This window comes from Amphiprion ocellaris, chromosome 5, assembly GCF_022539595.1.
Source record: "Amphiprion ocellaris isolate individual 3 ecotype Okinawa chromosome 5, ASM2253959v1, whole genome shotgun sequence".
In the NCBI taxonomy this organism is placed as follows: Eukaryota; Metazoa; Chordata; class Actinopteri; family Pomacentridae; genus Amphiprion; species Amphiprion ocellaris.
The window spans coordinates 9,381,253-9,401,710 of record NC_072770.1 but is presented as its reverse complement, the minus strand read 5'-3'; the positions used below and the strand labels follow the sequence as shown (position 1 = coordinate 9,401,710).

At 39.2% G+C, this 20,458-nt stretch overlaps 2 protein-coding genes across 3 annotated transcripts in view; one reads left to right on the top strand and one right to left on the bottom strand.

The window, feature by feature from the left end:
• The first annotated feature begins 6,280 nt into the window (after positions 1 to 6,280).
• Positions 6,281 to 10,313, top strand: LOC111572364 (UDP-glucuronosyltransferase 2A2-like). Its single transcript, XM_035950836.2, has 2 exons — positions 6,281 to 6,355; positions 8,167 to 10,313. Exon 2 carries the CDS (start codon positions 8,167 to 8,169, stop codon positions 9,748 to 9,750), a length of 1,584 nt encoding a protein of 527 aa, XP_035806729.1. The 5' UTR covers positions 6,281 to 6,355; the 3' UTR covers positions 9,751 to 10,313.
• Positions 10,314 to 10,967: 654 nt separating this feature from the next.
• Positions 10,968 to 20,458, bottom strand: part of LOC111572368 (protein-glutamine gamma-glutamyltransferase E-like) — a 43,948-nt gene continuing 34,457 nt past the window's right edge. For both annotated transcript variants that reach the window (XM_023276025.3, XM_023276026.3), the window contains exons 8-15: positions 15,557 to 15,666; positions 15,208 to 15,323; positions 14,916 to 15,042; positions 14,321 to 14,754; positions 13,918 to 14,092; positions 13,639 to 13,802; positions 12,989 to 13,122; positions 10,968 to 11,601 (exon numbers count right to left, since the gene is read on the bottom strand). In XM_023276025.3, coding sequence (XP_023131793.2) covers positions 11,457 to 11,601; positions 12,989 to 13,122; positions 13,639 to 13,802; positions 13,918 to 14,092; positions 14,321 to 14,754; positions 14,916 to 15,042; positions 15,208 to 15,323; positions 15,557 to 15,666 — 1,405 coding nt within the window. In that variant the 3' untranslated portion in view covers positions 10,968 to 11,456. The remainder of the gene's footprint in view (positions 11,602 to 12,988; positions 13,123 to 13,638; positions 13,803 to 13,917; positions 14,093 to 14,320; positions 14,755 to 14,915; positions 15,043 to 15,207; positions 15,324 to 15,556; positions 15,667 to 20,458) is intronic.

Genomic DNA, 20,458 nt, shown 5'->3' with positions numbered 1-20,458 from the left:
GGATCTAGCAACTTCTCAGTTTGCTAGTTTGGGGGGAGGAGGGGGGAGGGGGGAGCCGCTGGACTGTATCGGTTTCGCTTCAGTGTAAACGCTGCGTTCAGGTGCTCAGAACAGTGTGGGAATTCCAAGCGAATAGCGCGGATAGCTAATCTGTTGGAAGGTCAATCCCAAAAGTGGAAGAAGCACTAGCAATTTTAGTAATAACCTTGTACAATTAGCCTGTTAAGACCCGAGCTTTGGTTGGGCTTGCATTTTAGATTTCTTCTAGTTATATGGGATAAGGAGTAACCAATAAATATAATAATCTTAATCTTACTTATCTATTAGATTTTATTATATTTATATTATATTAATATTCTATGTATATTATTACTGTCGTTGTTATTTTTTATTATTATAATTATTAATGTTATTTTTTATTATTATCATTATCATTATTATAGGCTCATATATGTGTGTGTGTGTGTGTGTGTGTGTATGTGTGTGTATGTGTGTGTTAAAATGTTTAATCAGATTAATCACAGGGTTGCTGTGGAGTAATTTCGATTGATCACGATTAAATATCATTCATTTTTAATCTATACTAATCGCGTTTAATTTTGCATGAGGAAACAGATTCAAGAAAGAAGGGAATATATGCACTTAACATGTTTATTAAACACCTGTGCTTCGGTGAAAAAAACTCTTTCCTGCAGAGTGTGCCTATTACTGTAAGTTGGTGGACTGTTCCATCTTTGGAGTTTTTTTTGTTTTCAAAAAGCAGGCCAACGTGCTGTTTAGCACAGGGGTATTCAACTAAAATTCAAAGAGATCCAGTGTCAGAGAAAATGTATTAAAGCAAAGGTCCAGAAAATCTTAACGTCTAACTTGAATTAGTGTGATATATGTTGATGTAACTCAGTACTTTTATTAGTGTCTCCATGTAATCAATGACTGACCGTCAAATCAAATAAATTCAATACGGTTCAGAAACATTTTGACAACATTTATTAATAAATAACTTGTAATATAACTGTACATCTGAAAATAAAGTGAAAAACAATGACTGAACAACATGAACCAACTTATATACATATTTAACAATACCTAAATCTCAGACAATTTAAACAGGAACACTTTTACGTTTTTTTCTGTCTTCTATCACTCCCCTTATACCCCTGCTGCTTAACAGGAGAACTGAGCTGCCAATATTCTGAATCGTGGTCTGAATGGTGTCAGGGTTGTTCTCAAACACATTTGGAGATCATTGGTGAGTCTGGAACCATATTTAGTTTGGGTTATATTCATAGTTGAGAAGCTGGCTTACAGCTGTATGTTGAGCCAAACATAGTCAACATGTGCAGGGCGACTTTCCTGTTGGTGTTGATTTGTTTATTACTCCGCCAAGGAACAGAGTTATGTGACAATCAGCGTACGTTTGTCTGTGAATCTGTCTGTCCGTCTGCAACATTACTAAAAAACAGACCAGTGGATTTGGATGAAATTTTCAGGGAAGGTCAGAAATGACACAAGGACCACCTCATTAGATTTTGGCAGTGATGCAGCTTATAGTCTGGATCCACGGATTTGTTTTGTAGCAAGTCTTCATTTTTTCATTGACTCTTATATGCTGTTCCATACTTACTGTTCCATACTAGTAAATCCAGTAATATGCAAAGTAATTAGAAACCAACTGCAAAATGAAATAAGCTGGAGCAGAAATATAAAGTAGAAAGAAATGGAAAAAAAATGCACTCAAGGAAAGTAAGTAATAACTATGAATCAATTTAATAAAAAGGGTCACATTTATAAATGGAGCAAATTTTCAGTTTGGAGCAAACTACAAAGAAACTTTAACATAATTCACCCTCAGTTTTAACACAACAGTCACTGTACAACACATGAAATGTAGTTTTTTTTTCCAAACTGTTCTGACTGTAAAATCAGACAAGTGATTTAAAAAAAACAAAAAACATTTTTAATCAATCAATCACTGGGTGCTTTTGCATCTGTCTGCTGAGCTGTGTTAATCTGCTTTACTGTGGAGGTGGAAGCTGGTTTCTACCATCTTTATCCGAGCATTGAACGCATCACGAGGCAGAGAGCAGCAGTTTGGTTTCAATTTTAGATTTTAGAAAGCAAAAGCTACTTAGAGGCAAATCCCGCGTCGTTACAGTCTGTCCCTTTGAGAGCTGAATGAAAAACTCTTTTCTTCTCCAATTTCCACTGAGCTTTGGTTTCTGTCATTAGATCAGAAAAGTTACTGAAAGTGGATTATATTCAGTGTTTTTTTTTAATCGTTCATGCTCTAATGCTTAAACACTGCCTACTTACAGTCCTTCATTACAGTTATAGCCCTACATGAGCAACTCAGTTTTTCCTTTTTCAGTTGTTAAATTCAAAGGATTTATAAAGGTCAAGTTATACAAAAATTACATAATTTTCTGTAACTAGAGTATTGTTTTAATTTCCTGTTTAGTTTTTTATATGGTGGCCCCTAGATAAAGATAGAAATGGCACATGGCTCCCAATAAATATTTCTAATTTGTGATTTACATGTCGATTCAGGAAAATTCAGTGCAAACCCAAGTGATGAGATAAAGCCCAGCTTTCTTTTTAACCACAAGGGGGCGCTCTGATACTGATCCGGTCACAGTTACAGAAGCTGGATTTATGTAAAAGCAAAGAATTCTATTTGTGTCTGTGATCATGAGAAATATGTAGCTACATATGACTTTAAAGGTTATTATCGGCTGTTTCTCTGGATCGATATCTTTTGTGCAGGTAAAGCTGAAGGTTTAGATAGATTCATAAACGCTCTGACAGAACAGGTGTGTCTGTTGTCTGTCTGCAGGTCAGGCTGAGCTGCTTTCTTCTGTTGTGTAGCTTTCACTTTGGCATGGAAAGAGTTAGTCAGTGCATGTACTGTAGGCAAGCTGGTAGCAGCTGATCACATGTTTTTATATCAGGACACATGAGGGAAAAAATAACTTGTGATAGGAAATTAAATGTAGTCATCTGGAAATTGTTTTCTGTTTGTTTTATTACAAATTGATTCTTAAGACACTTGGACATTTGTATTTTTGATTAATTTGATCTGGACGGAGAGGAAAAAATATGCATGCTGTCTTTTAATGCTTCATTGTAAAAAAAAAATCTTAAATTAAAATGAAATTTATAAAAAATAATATCTGGCAGTGTTGTGGAAAAATGTCTTCACAACTTGAGGCTTCTTCAGGTCTGGCTCTAAGTTCCAATTGTCAAAAGAGTGTACAAGTCCAAAAATAATAACTGCCTAAGTCTCTCCAATAAAGGCAGGAAAGAGTCTAAGAGTCAATCTTCAGATTTAAAGAAGATGTGTTTTATTCCTCCACGTACAGGTCAAACACACTGAGAGATACCCCGGGGTATGTCTGAAGACCCTACCTGATGCACTGGCTTTTATACTATTTGGCCCTGGGGCTTTCCACGCCCCAGGCTCATCCTTCTTTTTGTGACAGGCCTCCTACGTTTGACACCATTATATCATTGGTTTCGATTCTAATGGTGTCTGGGCTGTTTGGTACTTTCCAAAAAATAATGAGGGATGGACAGTTTCGCCAGGTGGAGGTAGCCCCCCCCCCCAGGTCACATTGACCCAGGAGCGCATCATCAGAGTGCATCAGACCTTCATCAGGGCATCTCTTGGTCACAGTCTCATCATCATACCATTTTAATGACAAAAAGTAGAAACGTGTATACTGGAGCAGGTAGCGCCAGGCACCGTAATGAGCACAGCACCTGCTAAGCACTTAGGTGATGAAAACAACACATACCAAACTGGCACAGGTCACAGTGACCTGTACATCTGTGTACACAGGTGTTCGTGTGCTTAATGCTCAAAAGCTACCTACTATTATTATAACTGATTGGTGATTAAATATTATAGATCAATGACATTGATGATACTTGTTCAGATCACACATAATGATTATTGGGATTTTACCACTACAGCAGCAAGGGTACCAATATGTTTAAAAAATGTTTATAAAACTGCAAAAATGTTTAAAATATCTGTAAACTAAAAATATTTTTGAAAACTGTTTAACTTTATGAGCACACATTGAAAATGAACAAATTGCTATTAGTAAAAAAATACAAATAGATTTTTTATCTTGACATTACGTATAGTTTTGGCATTTTTGTTTTTACAGTCGACATGTGAAATAATATGTTTTTCTGTGATTCTACTAGAATTATCTGCAGTTTAAGAAAACAGGGAAAATATGTTTAAAAATTCTTTAAATGATTCATAATTTTTCAGTCCTTTATATACATAATTGTTTGTTAAGTGATGGCAATTATTTGTTATTAAAAAAAGATTTATTTTTTCAGACTTAAATACAGTAAAAAAAAAGTGTAATTTTATGTGGAAGCAATGTAAAAAAAACACATTCCCATTTGTAAAAAAAAAAGACAAATTTTTGATGTGGACATTATTTACAGTTTTGGGCATTTTTTAAAACAGTCAATATGTAAATTAATATGTTTCTCTTTGATTTTACTAGATATTATTTGCAGTTTAACAAAACAAGAAAAATGTTTTTAAAAATACTGTTATAATGATTCATCATTTTTCTGTCCTTTATCTACATAATTTTTCTTTCAAATGATGGCAGTTATTTGTAAAATAAATTTTTTTCTGATTTAAATACAGTAAAAAAAAAGTGTATACTTTTAACTGATTTTTGATATGGACATTATTTACAGTTTTGGCTAAACCATTCTGGGATTTGTAAGCGATCAGTAGGGTTTTAAAATCTATTCTGTGACTGACTGGAAGCCAGTGTAGAGATTTTAGAAGTGGTGTGATGTGTTAGATGTCTTAGTCCTGGTTAAAACTCTAGCTGAAGCTGTTTAATGCTCTTTTTGGGAAGTTCTGTTAAAATACCATTACAGTAATCCAGTCTACTAGAGATGAACGCATGGATGAGTTTCTCTTGGTCTTTCTGGGAGACAAAACTTTTAATCCTGTTGATGTTTTTCAGTTGGTAAAAAGCTGCTTTGGTGACAGCTTTGATATGGTTAAAAGTCAAATCTGAGTCTATTAACACTCCAAGGTTACGAACTTGGTCGATGGTTTTTAGAGCCCAAGACTCAAGATGTTTACAAATGCTGACCCTCTTCTCTTTGCTACCAAACAGAATAATCTCAGTTTTATCTTCATTTAATTGTATAAAATTCTCTCTGATCCAGGTGTTTATTTGCTCCAGACACTGGCACACTAAGCCTGTTGGGCTGCAGTCGTCTGGTGACAGAGACACATAAAGTTGTGTATCGTCTGCATAACTGTGATAATTAATGTTAAATTTCTGTATTATTTGACCCAAAGGGAGCATATACAAGTTGAACATAAGAGGTCCAAGTACTGACCCCTGCGGTCCACAACAACTCCGGCCTTCTAAATAGGACCCGAACCAGTTTAGGACCGTTCCAGAAAGTCCTGCCCAGTTTTCCAGCCTGTGCAACAGGATGTTCTGATTTACAGTATCAAATGCAGCACTCAGATCCAGCAGAACCAGGTGTGATACTTGACCAGAATCAATATTCAACCTAATGCCATTTAACACTTTGACCAGTGCTGTCTCTAAAATCTACCTTCAGACTGATTGTTATGTGAGCTGCATGATTCTGATTTGCTCGTTCTTAAACACCTTCTAACCACAGTTCTTGAGTTTGACAATTCCAACATGAATTTGTCAGTAATGGCAATTATTCTTTGTTGTCATTACCACAGCAGAGTTGCTATAGCTGCAGTGAGTCAACACAAGATATAAACATCCAAATCCTGTCATGCTGCCAAACACATTGACAAGTCAGTTTTTATGTTTTCAGTAGAAGAAATCCACAGCAGACTGATATTGGCACAATTTAAATTACATTTCATAAGTAGTCCATTGTTCATTCTCAGACTGTGTCCAAAATCATCATCTGTCGTCTTGTGTTAAGCTGGCCTTGAGAGATTCGGATTATTGTTAAATAAATGATAATTAGAAAAACAGTGGTACCAAAGCAGCTGTATGAGCATTTATTACTGTTCATAGTGCACCTTGAAGACCTGAATTTATGATTATTTGCAATACACGGCAATCAAAAACATCCCAGGTACTAATCCTATCAATCTGTAATCTCTTTATTGTGGCTCTTTGCTCTTACATTGAGCAGCTATTATCTTTCTCTGTCTAGAGCCCCACTGGGTCACAGTGCATTCTGAGTCATGCTTTAGCTCCTCCCTTCTGGAACGTATAAATACAGACTGGTCTTCCGTACTGGTGCTGTACCAAGCAGTTTTCTATTTCCGTGATTCTTCCTGTGTGGAGAAACAATACAGACAACAGTAAGTAGACACTTTTCCACACACACATTGTGAAAATACATTCTAATGAATGCAAAAGAAATGTACAAGGTAATTTTGCAGCGTGGTCAGCAGAGAAGAGATTGTCAAAATGCAGCGGGCAGTTTGTAAATCACTTTTAAACTTGCTGTAGTACATTTAAAAAAGTAATAATTCGGTACAAATTGGCTTTCTTTTTCTTTGTTTATTCCATTCATTCACCAAAAACAAATACAACATAAATACATATACAAAAAAATATATTTGATTGAAAGGGTGGCAGAATGAAGTAAAAAACTTATAAAGTCTGCCCCCTATCAACATAAAATCATTGACAAGTCATTGTCAAATTACACTGTTGAACACAGCCATCTTTCAATAAATTCAGCAAGACCATAAAGCGAGTTTGCTGCTACACAGCAGTGTCATATTTTTTCAGTAATGAAGGTTTTGATGCTTTGTTGACTTACAGAGTGTGTAGAGCAGCATAAACAATGCAAATTGCCTTGTTATACTAAAAGTGGTGCTGTGCAGTTTAAAAGATTAAAGCATTTTAAGTCAAAAGAACTGACTTTAAAGAAAAGCAGCATAACTGTCTATTATGGGAAAGAGGAAAAGACAGTTATGGATAATGAGGAAGGTATCATTGTTACCATTTTGCGTTAACTAAGTTTTAAAAAGAGCATTTAATATGATCACAGTACAGTTACAGTAGAGATCAACTGATGTGTTTTTTTCAAGGCTGACACTGAGATGGTGATCATTCATAATCAACAAACACTGCTGACCAATATTTGGAGCAGATACACCTTAAATGCTATTTATTAAAAGCATGTGATAGAAGGGAATCTGTCATTCATAACTCGGTTACTTCATTAGTAGTGATTGCTGTGACTGAATATGTGCAATAGAGACAGCAGTGATGATGACAGAGCATCACGTGATGTTAAGACGCTCTCTATTTACTGTGATACTGACTGAGACAGAACAGTTTCTCGCTTGCAGCTATGTCTCCTGCTCATCTCTGTTTTGTTAATCTTTCACTTTTCTATCACTTTCATTGCCCACTTAAATCCAAATCTTAATGTATTGCTTGTTGCTGTTCTCTAGATACTGTTTCAGGGTCATCTGTGGCTGCGTCCAACTTAGCCGCTAGGATTAGCCAGTGTGAAAGTAACCCGTTTCTTGACTTGTGGTGATGGTTGTGGTTCTTTTCCAGTTTTTGTGGCTTGTGTCTTTGAGATGTGTCTGTCGGTTAGAAAGACTGCGAAAGTTATTCTTGCTTCAGACGGATTTACAGGTGCACCTGATAGCGTTAGCCACAGGCTAAGAGGCACAGCAATCATCATAGTAGTAGCCTTAGCACAGCACTGTTTGCAAAATAAGGAAACTGGTCAAGTGTGTAGAAGATGTGAGTGTTTCAGCAACACCCACTACCTCAGTCTGGAAACACGGCTCCACCACCTCACCAGAGCTGCTCTGCTCTTCCAAAGAACTAATCTGTCCCTTTCTGTAAACAGTAGCTTTTAGTGTTGATAGTCATGACATGTAATTAATAACACAGTGCTGTGGGCAGATCATTGCTTCAGGCCTCAGGGTGACTACAGACAGAGAGAGGCAGCTGCATCAGAGTCAAAGTAACACTTTTAATTTATTTCATCAGTATTTGGTTAATAACAACTACAATACTGATAGTGAGAAAAATGACAAATATCAGAATCAATAGTTAGCCAGGTCAATCTGTTGATCCCTGAGTTACAATGTAATAACATTTTACAGTTTAGTCAACTGATTGCTAATTGTTGTTCTTCCAGATGAGGCTGATCTGTTGCTGCAGTGCTTTGCTGCTGCTCGTCCTTCTGCCTAGAACCTGTCAAGGCGGCAACATCTTGGTCATTCCTACTGAAGGCAGCCACTGGATAAACATGGATATCCTACTTCAAGCTCTGCACTCCAGAGGACACAATCTAACTATTATTCGTTCCAGCAAAAGCTGGTACATCAAGGACAATTCCACTTATTACAGTACCTACACAGTTCCAGTAGAGAGGAGCATAGATAAGGAGATCATCACAAGAATAATGTCGAGCATTATAGATTTTGAACGGGGAGCTCTTCCCTTGATGAGTTTTCTCCATTCTTCTGTTGGCTTGCTTGACACAGTTATTGAAGCTCACACAGCTGTGGGTGAATATGTATCAGCGATTATAGATGACAGAGAGTTGATTAGAACGTTGAAGGACACCAAGTTTGACGTGGTCCTCACTGACCCCTGCTGGGGAAGTGGACCCATTTTGGCCAAATATTTGAACCTTCCGTTGGTTTATAATGTTCGCTGGCTCATACCTGAAGAAGCTCATTTTGCCATTGCCCCTTCACCCATATCTTATATTCCTGTAGCTGGTTCTGGTTTAACTGATAAGATGTCCTTTTTTCAGAGAGTTAAAAACATGATTTTCTATGTAGTATCACAAATACAAGCGCATGTAGCGGCAAAGCAAGTATATCAGAAAATATGTGAAAAGTATCTGGGGCCTGATGAGGACTTCTACCAGTTAATGATTGATGCAGACATTTGGCTGATGAGAGTGGACTTTGTGTTTGATTATCCACGCCCTACAATGCCTAATGTTGTGTACATGGGAGGGTTCCAGTGTAAACCTGCAAAACCTCTGCCTCAACATCTGGAGGAGTTTGTGCAGAGTTCTGGAGAGCATGGAATCATCATCATGTCTCTGGGGACTTTTGTGAGTGAACTACCTGCTGACATGGCAAATGAGATCGCTGCAGCTTTTGCTAAACTTCCTCAGAAAGTCATCTGGCGTTATAAAGGCAGCAGACCAGACACTGTGGGCAACAACACTTTAATAGTGGACTGGATGCCTCAGAACGACCTTTTAGGACATCCGAAAATAAAACTGTTTGTGGCTCATGGAGGAACAAACGGAGTCCAAGAAGCTCTTTATCATGGAGTCCCAGTTGTGGGTCTCCCAGTGTTTTTTGACCAATATGACAACCTGCTCCGACTAGAATACAGAGGAGCTGCTAAGATTCTTACATTATCTACAGTGGATAAAGACAACAACTTCCTAAAAGCTATCCAGGAAGTCCTGAATGAACCCTCCTACAGGATGAACATGCAGAGACTCTCCAGGCTGCACAGAGATCAGCCAATAAGACCGATGGATAACGCCCTCTTCTGGATCGAGTTTGTCATGAGACACAAAGGTGCAGCTCACCTGAAACCAGCGTCCCTCAGTATGTCCTGGTATTCCTACCACTCTGTAGACGTAGTTCTGTTCCTGGGAGGAGCTGTGCTGCTCGTGTTTCTATCTACTTTCTTCTTGATTAGGTGTTTGTGTAATGCAATGTGTAAATCTAAAGTGAAACATGAGTAATGACTGAAAAGATATGCAGAACAATATTTACATGAAATTGATTGAAAAATTAAACACCAACGTGGAGATGGATTAATCTATTCTTGAGATTAAGATTTAAGAATTAATACAACAAATCTACACTTAAAAAGCAATGTCATGATTTTATGGAGAAAATGGTTTCCATGTTTTGATTTGCTCCATATTAAATATTGTATTCTCCCATTTGAATGAAGTAAATGGATGTTGTGAGCATCTGCATAACTAACACTGTAGAAATAATACAGCTGGATATTTATAATCATTGAGGTGTTGAAATCATTTTAATTACTGCGTGTACGTGTGTTTTTGTGTTGCTACCTGCATCCACCAGGTGCAGCATCCTCTTTCTGAGATGTCGATGTATTAAAAGTGATCAAAATAATTAGTTCTGCAGAAGTGTGAGAAGTGTACAGACTTTGAATCTGCTCCAGCCTTTCTTTGTGTCCCTGTTGAATATTTGAAAAGAAAGCTTTTCACAAATACTGGAACAAGAATAGGCAAGCTGTAAACTGTGCAATAAATCTTTACTGCTTGTTTATGTACTAACTTGATATTTACTGGAAGGACGTATCACCTAAACCCAACAGCCGTGGCCTCTCCGTTCAGAATTGCTGATATCAAACCAGCCACCAAACATGCATAAGTCTTCTTTCAATTTCTTTGTAAAAAGAAAAACAAAGATTTTTTTGTGATTTAAATACAGTAAAAAGTGTGTACTTTTAGGCTGAAGTAATTATAAAAAAAAGATTATTCATGTGGACATTATTTACAGTTTATTAAACAGACTATATATACATGTAAATGAATAATTTTCTCTCACCTCTATGGACCCAAGCATATGTGCTTTATCTGTTTTTTATTCATTTATTTGATCATGGACCATGCAATTAACATAGAACACATCTAATGTATTACATATAGAGTTTATGTCATTGAGCTAATTTTCAACTCCCATCCCTGGTTGGGCTTTTCAGTGGTCTACACTGTCTTGACTGTAAGAATCAAACTAATAAATGATTTGAAGGTTTTAGTCTTTTTGGTAGCTTAAGGTCACTTTGGGAACAGTTCAAAATTGAGTGGTGGCTTTAGTAGTAGTTTATCTTTTACAATCAGACTTACACACATATCAAAAGCTACTGTGGTTGATTCCACACCAAAACACCACACCGGAGTTCATTTTAAATAAACCAAGCAGATTAACCATGAAAGCACCATAACTTTTATTGAGATTTGAGTGAGTTTTTGAATTTCCTTCATTAAAAATAAATGCAAGCTCAAATCCTAAACCGTCAGGAGTGAAGTGTAGGCAGCAGTAGTTTTACAGCCTTCTCGGAAACCAGAAAACAGTAAAAAAAAAAAAAAAAAAGAAAAAAAAAGAAAAAAAGCCTCATAAATGAAGTACATAGACAGTAGCAGTAAATACTGATGCACTGCTGTAAGTTTATAGTTGGTGGGCGTTTGGTTAGCTGTTTTCTTTGTGTTTTTTCAAGTATACCACCAGCACTAATGTATGTCAGGAACCTATTCAAACCCTAAATGATATCTCAAATCTTGCAACAGCCTCTAAAACCAACAGATCTCTAAAGCCAACAAAAATATCATTGCATGTAAATAACTGTGAAGAAACACAATAATTGCATCTAGCTTTTCATTTCTGAGCACATAACTGCAATTCTGAGAATTTATTAGAAGACGTTGACAGTGCAGATGGCCTTGATGTCCCTGAAGGTGTCGCAGTCAAAGTCGGCAGTGAGAGTCTTCTCTCCTTTCTTGTAGGGAACAAAGTAGAATTTGACACGCAGCCTGTTTTTCGGCTTCAGATCTGGAATCCTGCAGGTGAGACAAACAGTTATAATAAGCTGTTTAGTTAAGGTTTAGTTTGGGGGTAAATTCTACATTTTCATTGCAGAGTGTCTTATTACTCCGCCAAGGAATGGCGGAGTTATGTGACGATCGGCGTATGTTTGTCTGTGAATCTGTGAATCTGTCTGTCTATCTGTCTGTCTGTGTGAAACATTATTCAAAAACGGACTAACGGATTTGGATGAAATTTTCAGGGAAAGTCAGAAATGACCAACTGATTAGATTTTGGCAGTGATGGATCCAGGGCTTTGTTAAGGATTTCCCATTGCCAAATATAGCTCATGGCACGTTGTCGCTGTAACCATGACGTGAACACTGTGTCAGTTACCTGCTGACGATCACATGATTGCGATCCTACTACAAAATGACCATGAGTTATCAGATGGAAATCATACAAGGAACAAATGATTAAACTGTGAAGGTGTTTCTGAGTCCCATCATTTCCTGCCTCCTGCTACATATTTAGGTCGCGCAATGTAGCAAACCCCAGCCAGACAATGGTAAAGTTCCTGATGTTTCACAAAGCCTTTATTTACGTTCAGCCATCAGCCTTATTTTGAACACAAATTCACCTTTCTGTCTTCACTCCTTTCTTCAGGAAACACCGTAAGAGCTTGTCCCCATTCCAGCTAAGTGCTTCTAAGTTTAGACACATCCTTTTCTAGACAGCAACAGCGTGGAACCGTTTTATTTCATCTTTACGTGAATTTTCGGACTTTTCGGCAGCGTCTTCGTCATGTCAAGAAACTGCTTCTTAGATAAACACTTCCTGTGTCGCTGGAATGGTGACAAAATAAAAGCCCGTAACATTTAAAAATATGCCTTCAAAATAAAAGCACGGAGGGAACGGTTATATTTTAACACTAGCAAAACAAAGGCTTGCCAAAAGTGATGAACTGATCAAAAGACCTTTATAAGAGTAATTTACATGAAATTCGGTATCCATACATAACATGCACATGCATAACACATGCCTGTGTTCAGCACAAGGTCATTTCTTATTAAAGATTCCATCCGTCGGAAATGATACGTCAACTGAGCAGCCTTGGCGGAGTACTGCACTCTCTGAGTGCTTTTCTAGTTCGTTATTTATATTACGGACAGTTAAAAAAAGTTCTCAGTATTGCAGCCAGTTGTTTGTCAAAGCTTAGTACTTTTTTTGGTATCTATTGAAGTGTCTCCGAAGCAGAAGATGTCCCAATGTGAAGTATCGAAAGTTAAAATCAAGCCTGCAAAGTTATAATTGTGTTGGCTTTGATCAGTAATTTGTGGTTTAAACAAACATTTTAGACAATTTTATTCAGGCAATGTCATGTATCTGCTTTGTAAATGAAATCACATTAATATTTCTTACTGGACATCAACCTCCTCTTTGATCAGGCCGCCACCGGAGAGTGTCAGAGTGCAGCTTGTCAGAATTTCATTGACGGGGTTCATGAAAACCACTTCCCCACTGTTCAGTGTATTCAGGCTGGCCTGAGCAGGAGCCTGGAACACACACATTTAAACAGTTTATTCCAGTACAACCATATAGAAAACTTCTGCATGTGCAGTTTTGCTGAGAGCCTTCAGAAAAACAAGAAACCACCAAGTCCTTCTAACAGTACGAAGACCCACAGAGTAGACATTTCATGAACTGTAATAACTTTGGTGATTCTCTGACTTTTCATTTAGTGTCAGCATCAGGTCAAATACACAGAAATTACTAGGCTTTCTTTACTGTATTTTGTGTTTGGTGTCAATTAACTGATTTTGCAGGATGACACACTATAAGATGGTAAAGTTATCCATGTCTTTTATCAGTATGTCATTGTGAGCAAGTATGCATGCTAATTTTAGCTTTTAGCTCAATGTACAGCTTCATAGACTCATGTAAAACGTACTTTAGAGTTTTATTCAGAAAGCAGAAATCACTCAACTAATGTGGCAGATTTTCTGTCAACAAAGCTGTTTGACAAGTGATTTTAGAGACAGATGGAAAGAAAGCTGGAGGTTTTTACTGACAGTGACGGAGAGTTGAGGGTTCAGCAGCACAACGTCATGCGTAGCCAGGTATTTGTGGTCTCCGTTATTTTTGTCTGTGATCACGACTGAAATCTTCATGCTCTCACTCTCCACCATGGGTTTATGGTAGGTCAAGAACGGGACCAGGATGGGGACAGACAGAGCTGGAGGAGACAGGGAAGTGATGAAGATTCACTGAATCTAGACATGCAGATAGTTTAGGCCACACTCTGAGATGTTTGCTTCTAAAAGCCAACATTTCTCCAGAAGATGAGTCACCTTTCCCAGGCAGCAGCGTCTCCTCCTTGTCCTCGGCAAGGATTTTCCCAGTTGGTCTGCCATTGTAGTTCATGGCCTGGACGGAGATGTGGATGGACAATGGCCTGGCGTCGCTGTCCTTACTCTTCAGCACCAGGTTCAGGTTCACATCCTTACCATTGATCAGCCTGGACACCTGCAGCAACACACAACGAGGACAATGACACACGAATCTGACATGTAGGGATATCAGTCAGTCAGATCCAGCCTCTGCAGAAGAACAGCTGAGGCAACTGAAGTGACGATTACTTGAATAGGCAGAATATAGTCACAAAAAACATATAAAATTAACAAACACTATGATTCATGACATCCCAATATATAACTCTAAAAAGAACGGGAAAGTGTAGTGGCTACAATGTACCTCTTTAAATCGAATAGTCACTGGTGATGGAGGTTGTGAGATGGTTTCCCCTTCCATCCCTCCATTTCCATCTCCCCCATCAGTTCCTCCACTTCCAGTTCCCCCATCAGTTCCTCCACTTCCAGCTCCCCAATCAGTTCCTCCACTTCCAGCTCCCCAATCAGTTCCTCCACTTCCAGCTCCCCCATCAGTTCCTCCACTTGCAGTTCCCCCATCAGTTACTCCACTTCCAGCTCCCCCATCAGTTACTCCACTTCCAGCTCCCCCATCAGTTCCTCCACTTGCAGTTCCCCCATCAGTTCCTCCACTTCCAGCTCCCCCATGGCTTCCTTCATCCTCATCGTCCTCGTCTAGGTCTTCATCAAATTCGTCATCAAGTTTGGAATAGTCTCTGGTGGTGGCATAGAAAAAGAACAGCCTCTCCATGTATGTTCCTGTAAGGTGGATGATTTAGATTAATGTTATTACCTTAAGTGTGTATCAATGTGACTTAATGGTTCTGAATCACAAGAAAGTTCAGAGTCCTGTTGTCTGCTGTGATTTCCTACCTGTTACTTCCATCGTGGTACAGCATGAACAACAGAGTGTGACATACCTTCGGCATGCTTGTAGGTGTTGGTGATGTCCTCCCTCTCCCTGGAACCAACAGCCTTGGTGGAGATGTACTTCCCGACTCTCTTGGTGTCAGAGTCGACTTTCAACATTTCACCACTCTCTGTGATCTGATAGAAATACACACAACACAAAGCAAGAATTCATGAAACAAAACTAGAGATAAAATTGGATCAAGGTTCCATTTCTCCACAGCTGGCATTCTGTTATCATTAATGGCCCCTGTATTTATGAAGTTGGAGCTTGATGGAGATATATGCTTTGCTCCTACTTACCATATAGTAAACGCAGTCAGCATTGACCTCAGCAAAGATAAATGGAGCATCATATTTAAACCCTGTTTGTCCATTTAGGATGCCTTTGACTGAGGCTGGGCCACAGCAGAACACACCTGTAGGAGGAGAAACAATGAAAACCATCACACAGGTACCACCAATAAGCCATTATAGTGTTTTTCCTCGCAGAAAATCTTTTGCTCTAATGCAACTTAAAGGCATGACAGTGCTGATAAAAACAGAATGTAATACGATATATCAGACCCTCAAGATAACATGATAAACCTCTAAATGTGCATAACATAGGCTCTTTAAAGTGCATGGGAGCAAGAGACAGGGCGGTCTGTACCATCGCTCAACTCCTGTGGCGTCGGATCCACAACTTGCCAGCCGTCGTATTCCCCATCGCTTCCCAGGTCTGGTCGCTTCATCCACCCCTCCGTCCAGACATGGAAGTTCCTTCAACACAACACAACATTCAAAGTCTGCAAGTATGCAAACGGAACACTGGAGAACCAATTTAAAGGGACCAGTATGTTCTGAAGCACTTTAGCACCTTCATGGTCTCACTGTAGACTACTGTTACTACTCGTCAAGCTCCTGGACAATTCTGGTTTATAAACAGCCCACATTTAACCCACAGTACAATTCTACTGAATGATAGTATTCTTGAATACACATTAAAAATCCCACCAGATCAGTTTTTAGCCAAATAGAAACATTCTTCATGAGTCAAAATCTGCACATCGAAACCCAAATCAAACAATAAAGTAAAAGAGCAATAAGAAGAACACATTTAACATTCAGTGTAGCCCCCAAAATGCTTTGAAATTACAAATTCCCTTCATCCTAAAACATTTGTGAAGAAATGGCATTGTTTGGTGCTTGGCAGAAATGTGCTTCATTTCACCAGGCCTCAGAAAGAGCACCTAAACGCCCCACACCAGTACACCATAATGGCATTCTTCATTGGTGGATCAAAAGCTCCACACCGAAACAGTGCCAGACAGTAACTTACAAATCAAATACTTTGAAAAACCACAGTTAACAATAAACCTTAGGGCTTTTCAGGCTCTTTATTAAGCTGCACTTAGCAAGATCAGACATGGTGGTGTACTTTTTGGCTTTATGTTGTGTCTCATCACACGTCTTTGTTCTGATCTGACATATAAAGGTCAGGGTGGTGGTAGAGTAGGAGAAACATTTGACTGGAAACAACCATTTCCCTTGCAGTTTAACTCTGGATAATTTATTTTTTTCTGTTGATCTGTGGACATCACTAACTCATTAACTAATAAATTATATGAAATTTACACCAGATTAAAAGACAAATACTCAGATGTCATGTCTTTTGATTGTTTGATCTGTGCTTGGTTCGTTTTTTGGGATTAGGTTGCGTTTTGCAATGGAAAGTGTGGAAAAGAACCAAAAAAAATGCCTACAAAATGGTAAATGGTCAATGGTCTGTTTTTATAAATAATAAAACACATTTAAATCAGGGAGTTTTAGATCCTCAGTGCATCATATGGAACCTGTGTCTCCTGAAGTTAGTTAGGACTATCATAATACTAAAACAGTTGAACTTGACACAGTAGGTGATATGCAGTAGGTGAAAACATCATCAGATGCCACCCTGATGACAGTTTTGCAACCATTAAAACAAAGAAACAGCAGGTTGTTCTACTCCTGCTCTGGACCTGGGATTAAGACAACAAGGACCTCAAACTGGCACCAGTGTCCACTTTGATCAACAGTCATTCCACAGGGAAAAGACCCGAAACAGACCAGATGCGGTTCAAATTTGACATCCCAGTTGTCAGAATGATGTAAAGTTTATGCTCTCGAGAGGATGAAAGATCTTCAGAGACCACAGCTCACAGCCCATCTCTCATTGCCAGTTTTGTTTATGATTTTATTGTTGTTAACCCTCGGCACTCAACAAATCAAGTCACTGCTCATGTATGATCGCCAAACACTGCTGGATCTTCGTTTCCCTACCAAAGTTCTAGTTACGTCTGATTATCTTAGACAGAATTTCCTGCCTCCGCTTCTGTCAGGGATCCCCGCTCACCTGTGCCGGGTTTCGGCTCCACTCTCCCCGCAAAAACGTCGCCGTCACCGGTAGACGCGGCGGTCGTCTGGTGAAGTTGAGGATTTTCCTGATGCACTCTTCCGCTGTTTCCCGGACGCTGCGTGGGCTGTCTCCTCCTGTCTTCATTTCCCGGCATTTCCTGGATCCTGTGAGTGCCTGCCTGGTACCTGTGGTTGACTCGGATGAAGTGTTCCAGCCTCGCCAACCCCGGATCAGCTTGCGCGGGGAGATTCCTGGGAACCTGAGGCCGCTGTGTCGGGCTCCACGATCTGCCGGGGCCCAGGCCTCAGCTCCAGCTAGGATCGGCTTGGTAATGTCGTTGTTTCTCTGATGTCCGTGATGTGCAGGTGGAGAAGAAACGCCCGTTGACACTGACTTTCTTAATAAGAACTTTATTAAAAGAAAGAACAGTATCATACAGACAGAAGTTGTCTGGAAGGATGTCGCCCAATGATCCTCCTCGAACAAAGACCAACGGTCAGTTTTTATACCTTCTGAAAACGTATAGAATTACAGCATCTGGTTTACATCCCCACTAAAGAATGATAACTCCTCAGACAAGACTCCCCTTCTGTGCATTCCTAAGGATTACAAATCAGCAATAGGTTAACAGTGGACTCCAAGGTCAACATAACATAGGATTTCTGGAGCCGAAAAGACATTCCTCAATACTCACTACCTCCTGTTAGTTAAAGGTTCACTTTATGGTCAACAACTATCAGAACTCATATCAGATCAGATACTTCATATTTCCCCCCTTCGGCGCTGAAAAAGCGTCGAAAACATCACTATAGTATCGATTACATAGTATACATGACAATTCCTATTTAGCCGTGCTAATCACAGCATAAACTCAACAGTATAACAATTTAACGGAGTGTGAGAGCGAAAAACCTGCCCGGCAGCCATCTTTCCAAACCATCCATCGAACAAACAAGACAGGAAAATTCTCTCACGGTCCCTCTGCCCTAGGCGACCACATATAGTACTCCAAGCCAATTAGACAAGAGGTCCAAACAAGTATGTAAACAAGTAGAAGCGAATACACATGGGAATCCCAGAAATAAAATCAAAAATATCCAATGTCAGGCTGGTCGACCCATCGTACCCTTCAATGGACCTGACCCTGCCTAGCATCACTGCCCCTAAACAATCGAAAAAAAGAAAACACCTGAGATCCCAACATACTCACCTCCTAAGAGAAAACATCCAAGTAATGAACCCCCTGTCATAAACACCTCATATCAGTCATATAGGCATAAAATTCAAAAACTAACATATTAATAGTATCACTAACTCATAATATAATAGTGTAAACAAGAATAAGCATCCAATAATAAAACAGATTATATATGAAAACAGAATCCATACAATAGGCATACATGAAAACATGAATATATCAAACTGTCGTCCATCAACAGTTCCAGTCGTAGTATGCCATCACTGTAATGTCCTCACTCCGGATTCTTCCTCCATTGCATTGTCCATATTCAAGCATATGAGTCCATTTGGCTGTAGAGATCTCTGAACGACAGCCGCTCTTTACTCGATTTCCCAGATAGTCTCCTGGGAAGAAGACAAAACACACCAACCAGTATCTTGCAACAACAAACACATCAAACACAGTATAATATATTGCAATATACTAAAGGATAAAAAGTAAAAAATAAAAAATTCAAAATTCGAAAATCAACCATAAGTACCCATTACCCCCTGTAAGGAACTACAAAAAGAAAAAGTAGAACCACACCAAAAGAGACAGTCAAAAGGGATATATATCCACCATCCGACTCTCCATGACATCCGCCACATCTTCACTCAAGGAAGCCCCATTCAATAATGGCATCTGAACGTTGTCACCCGGCATCACAACACCAACCCATCTCAATATCATAGCCTTCGCAAAGGTCAACAACAACGTACAGAAACAAAACATCACACACAATGACAAAAGAACCGCTATCAAAATTTGGATTAAAACAGCACCCACTGGACCCAATTGGTCCTCCAGCCAAGCATTAGCAGACCATCCAGCACCTTCCGAAGGACCAAACGCATCCCTAATGGCTTGCAACGCATCTATCACACTAGTGATATTATCAGAAGTATCAGGAACCAACGTGTAACAAGCATCCCCAGTTAAATTCAAAGCCACACATAAACCACCCTGTCTGGCCAAAATATAGTCCAGAGCCATATCATGTTTCAACAATGTCAGTCTATGACTCCTCTGAGCATTCGACAAATAACCAAACCCTCTTATAGTCTCATTCGCAAAACCCTGCAGGGTATAAGTGATATTATCAATATGACCAGCCAAAAACGTAACGCCATACCACGGAAGGAGTCCTATACCCCATTTTTCACCCAAACTTATCCTCCAATGGTAGGACTCCAAACTATGAAACTGCGCCAACTCTCTTCTCTTCCTATTCGTAGGAGCAACATTAGACTGAACTTTGTCAGTTGCATTAGTGTCCTTGACAGCCAAAACCTCATACGGGAGTTTCAATGTTGCCATATAACAACACCCTGTCCATCCATTTGGCAAAAACAAATACGCCTTGTCACCACAAACCCACCAAATATCCTTAAAATTTCCTACAGTAACGTTCGCAGGCAAAGGACGATCCAGCACCCACACAGTCTTATTTTGGTTATAGGGCAAACGGAAAGTTACAGGAAACAATTCATGAGGATTTATAAGTTTACCCTTACCCAAATGCATCCTATATTCATTACAGCGAGATATTCCCATAAACATTCCAGATCCCATATATGTCGTATTGGAACAGAAACAACCAAAAGCTCTCACAGGTTTCACATCTAATGCATCAGGGAGTACCGTCAGTACATTCTCATGTTGGTCCATCAAATTCACATATGGCAATGTCCTCAGCCAAGAACAAATAGAACCTGGCTGAAATAAAGTCCCCCACAAAGCCTTCAGGGCAGCTGCCGGTGACCCCTGTTGATAAGACAACCATATTAATGCATTCGATTGACATGGAGCCGCCAACGGATTCGGCACCGTCTCCAAAATCGAAGGCCATGTGCCTGGAGATGGAATTTTCACCAGACATGGACAATTTAGCCTACTAATAGATCTCACAGAGTGGGTCACCTGCTGAAACCACAAATTCCTACTTGCCCATGGGT

Excerpts from the sequence above, each read along its gene's own strand:
- LOC111572364 (XM_035950836.2), top strand. The coding sequence starts at position 8,167 with ATGAGGCTGATCTGTTGCTGCAGTGCTTTGCTGCTGCTCGTCCTTCTG.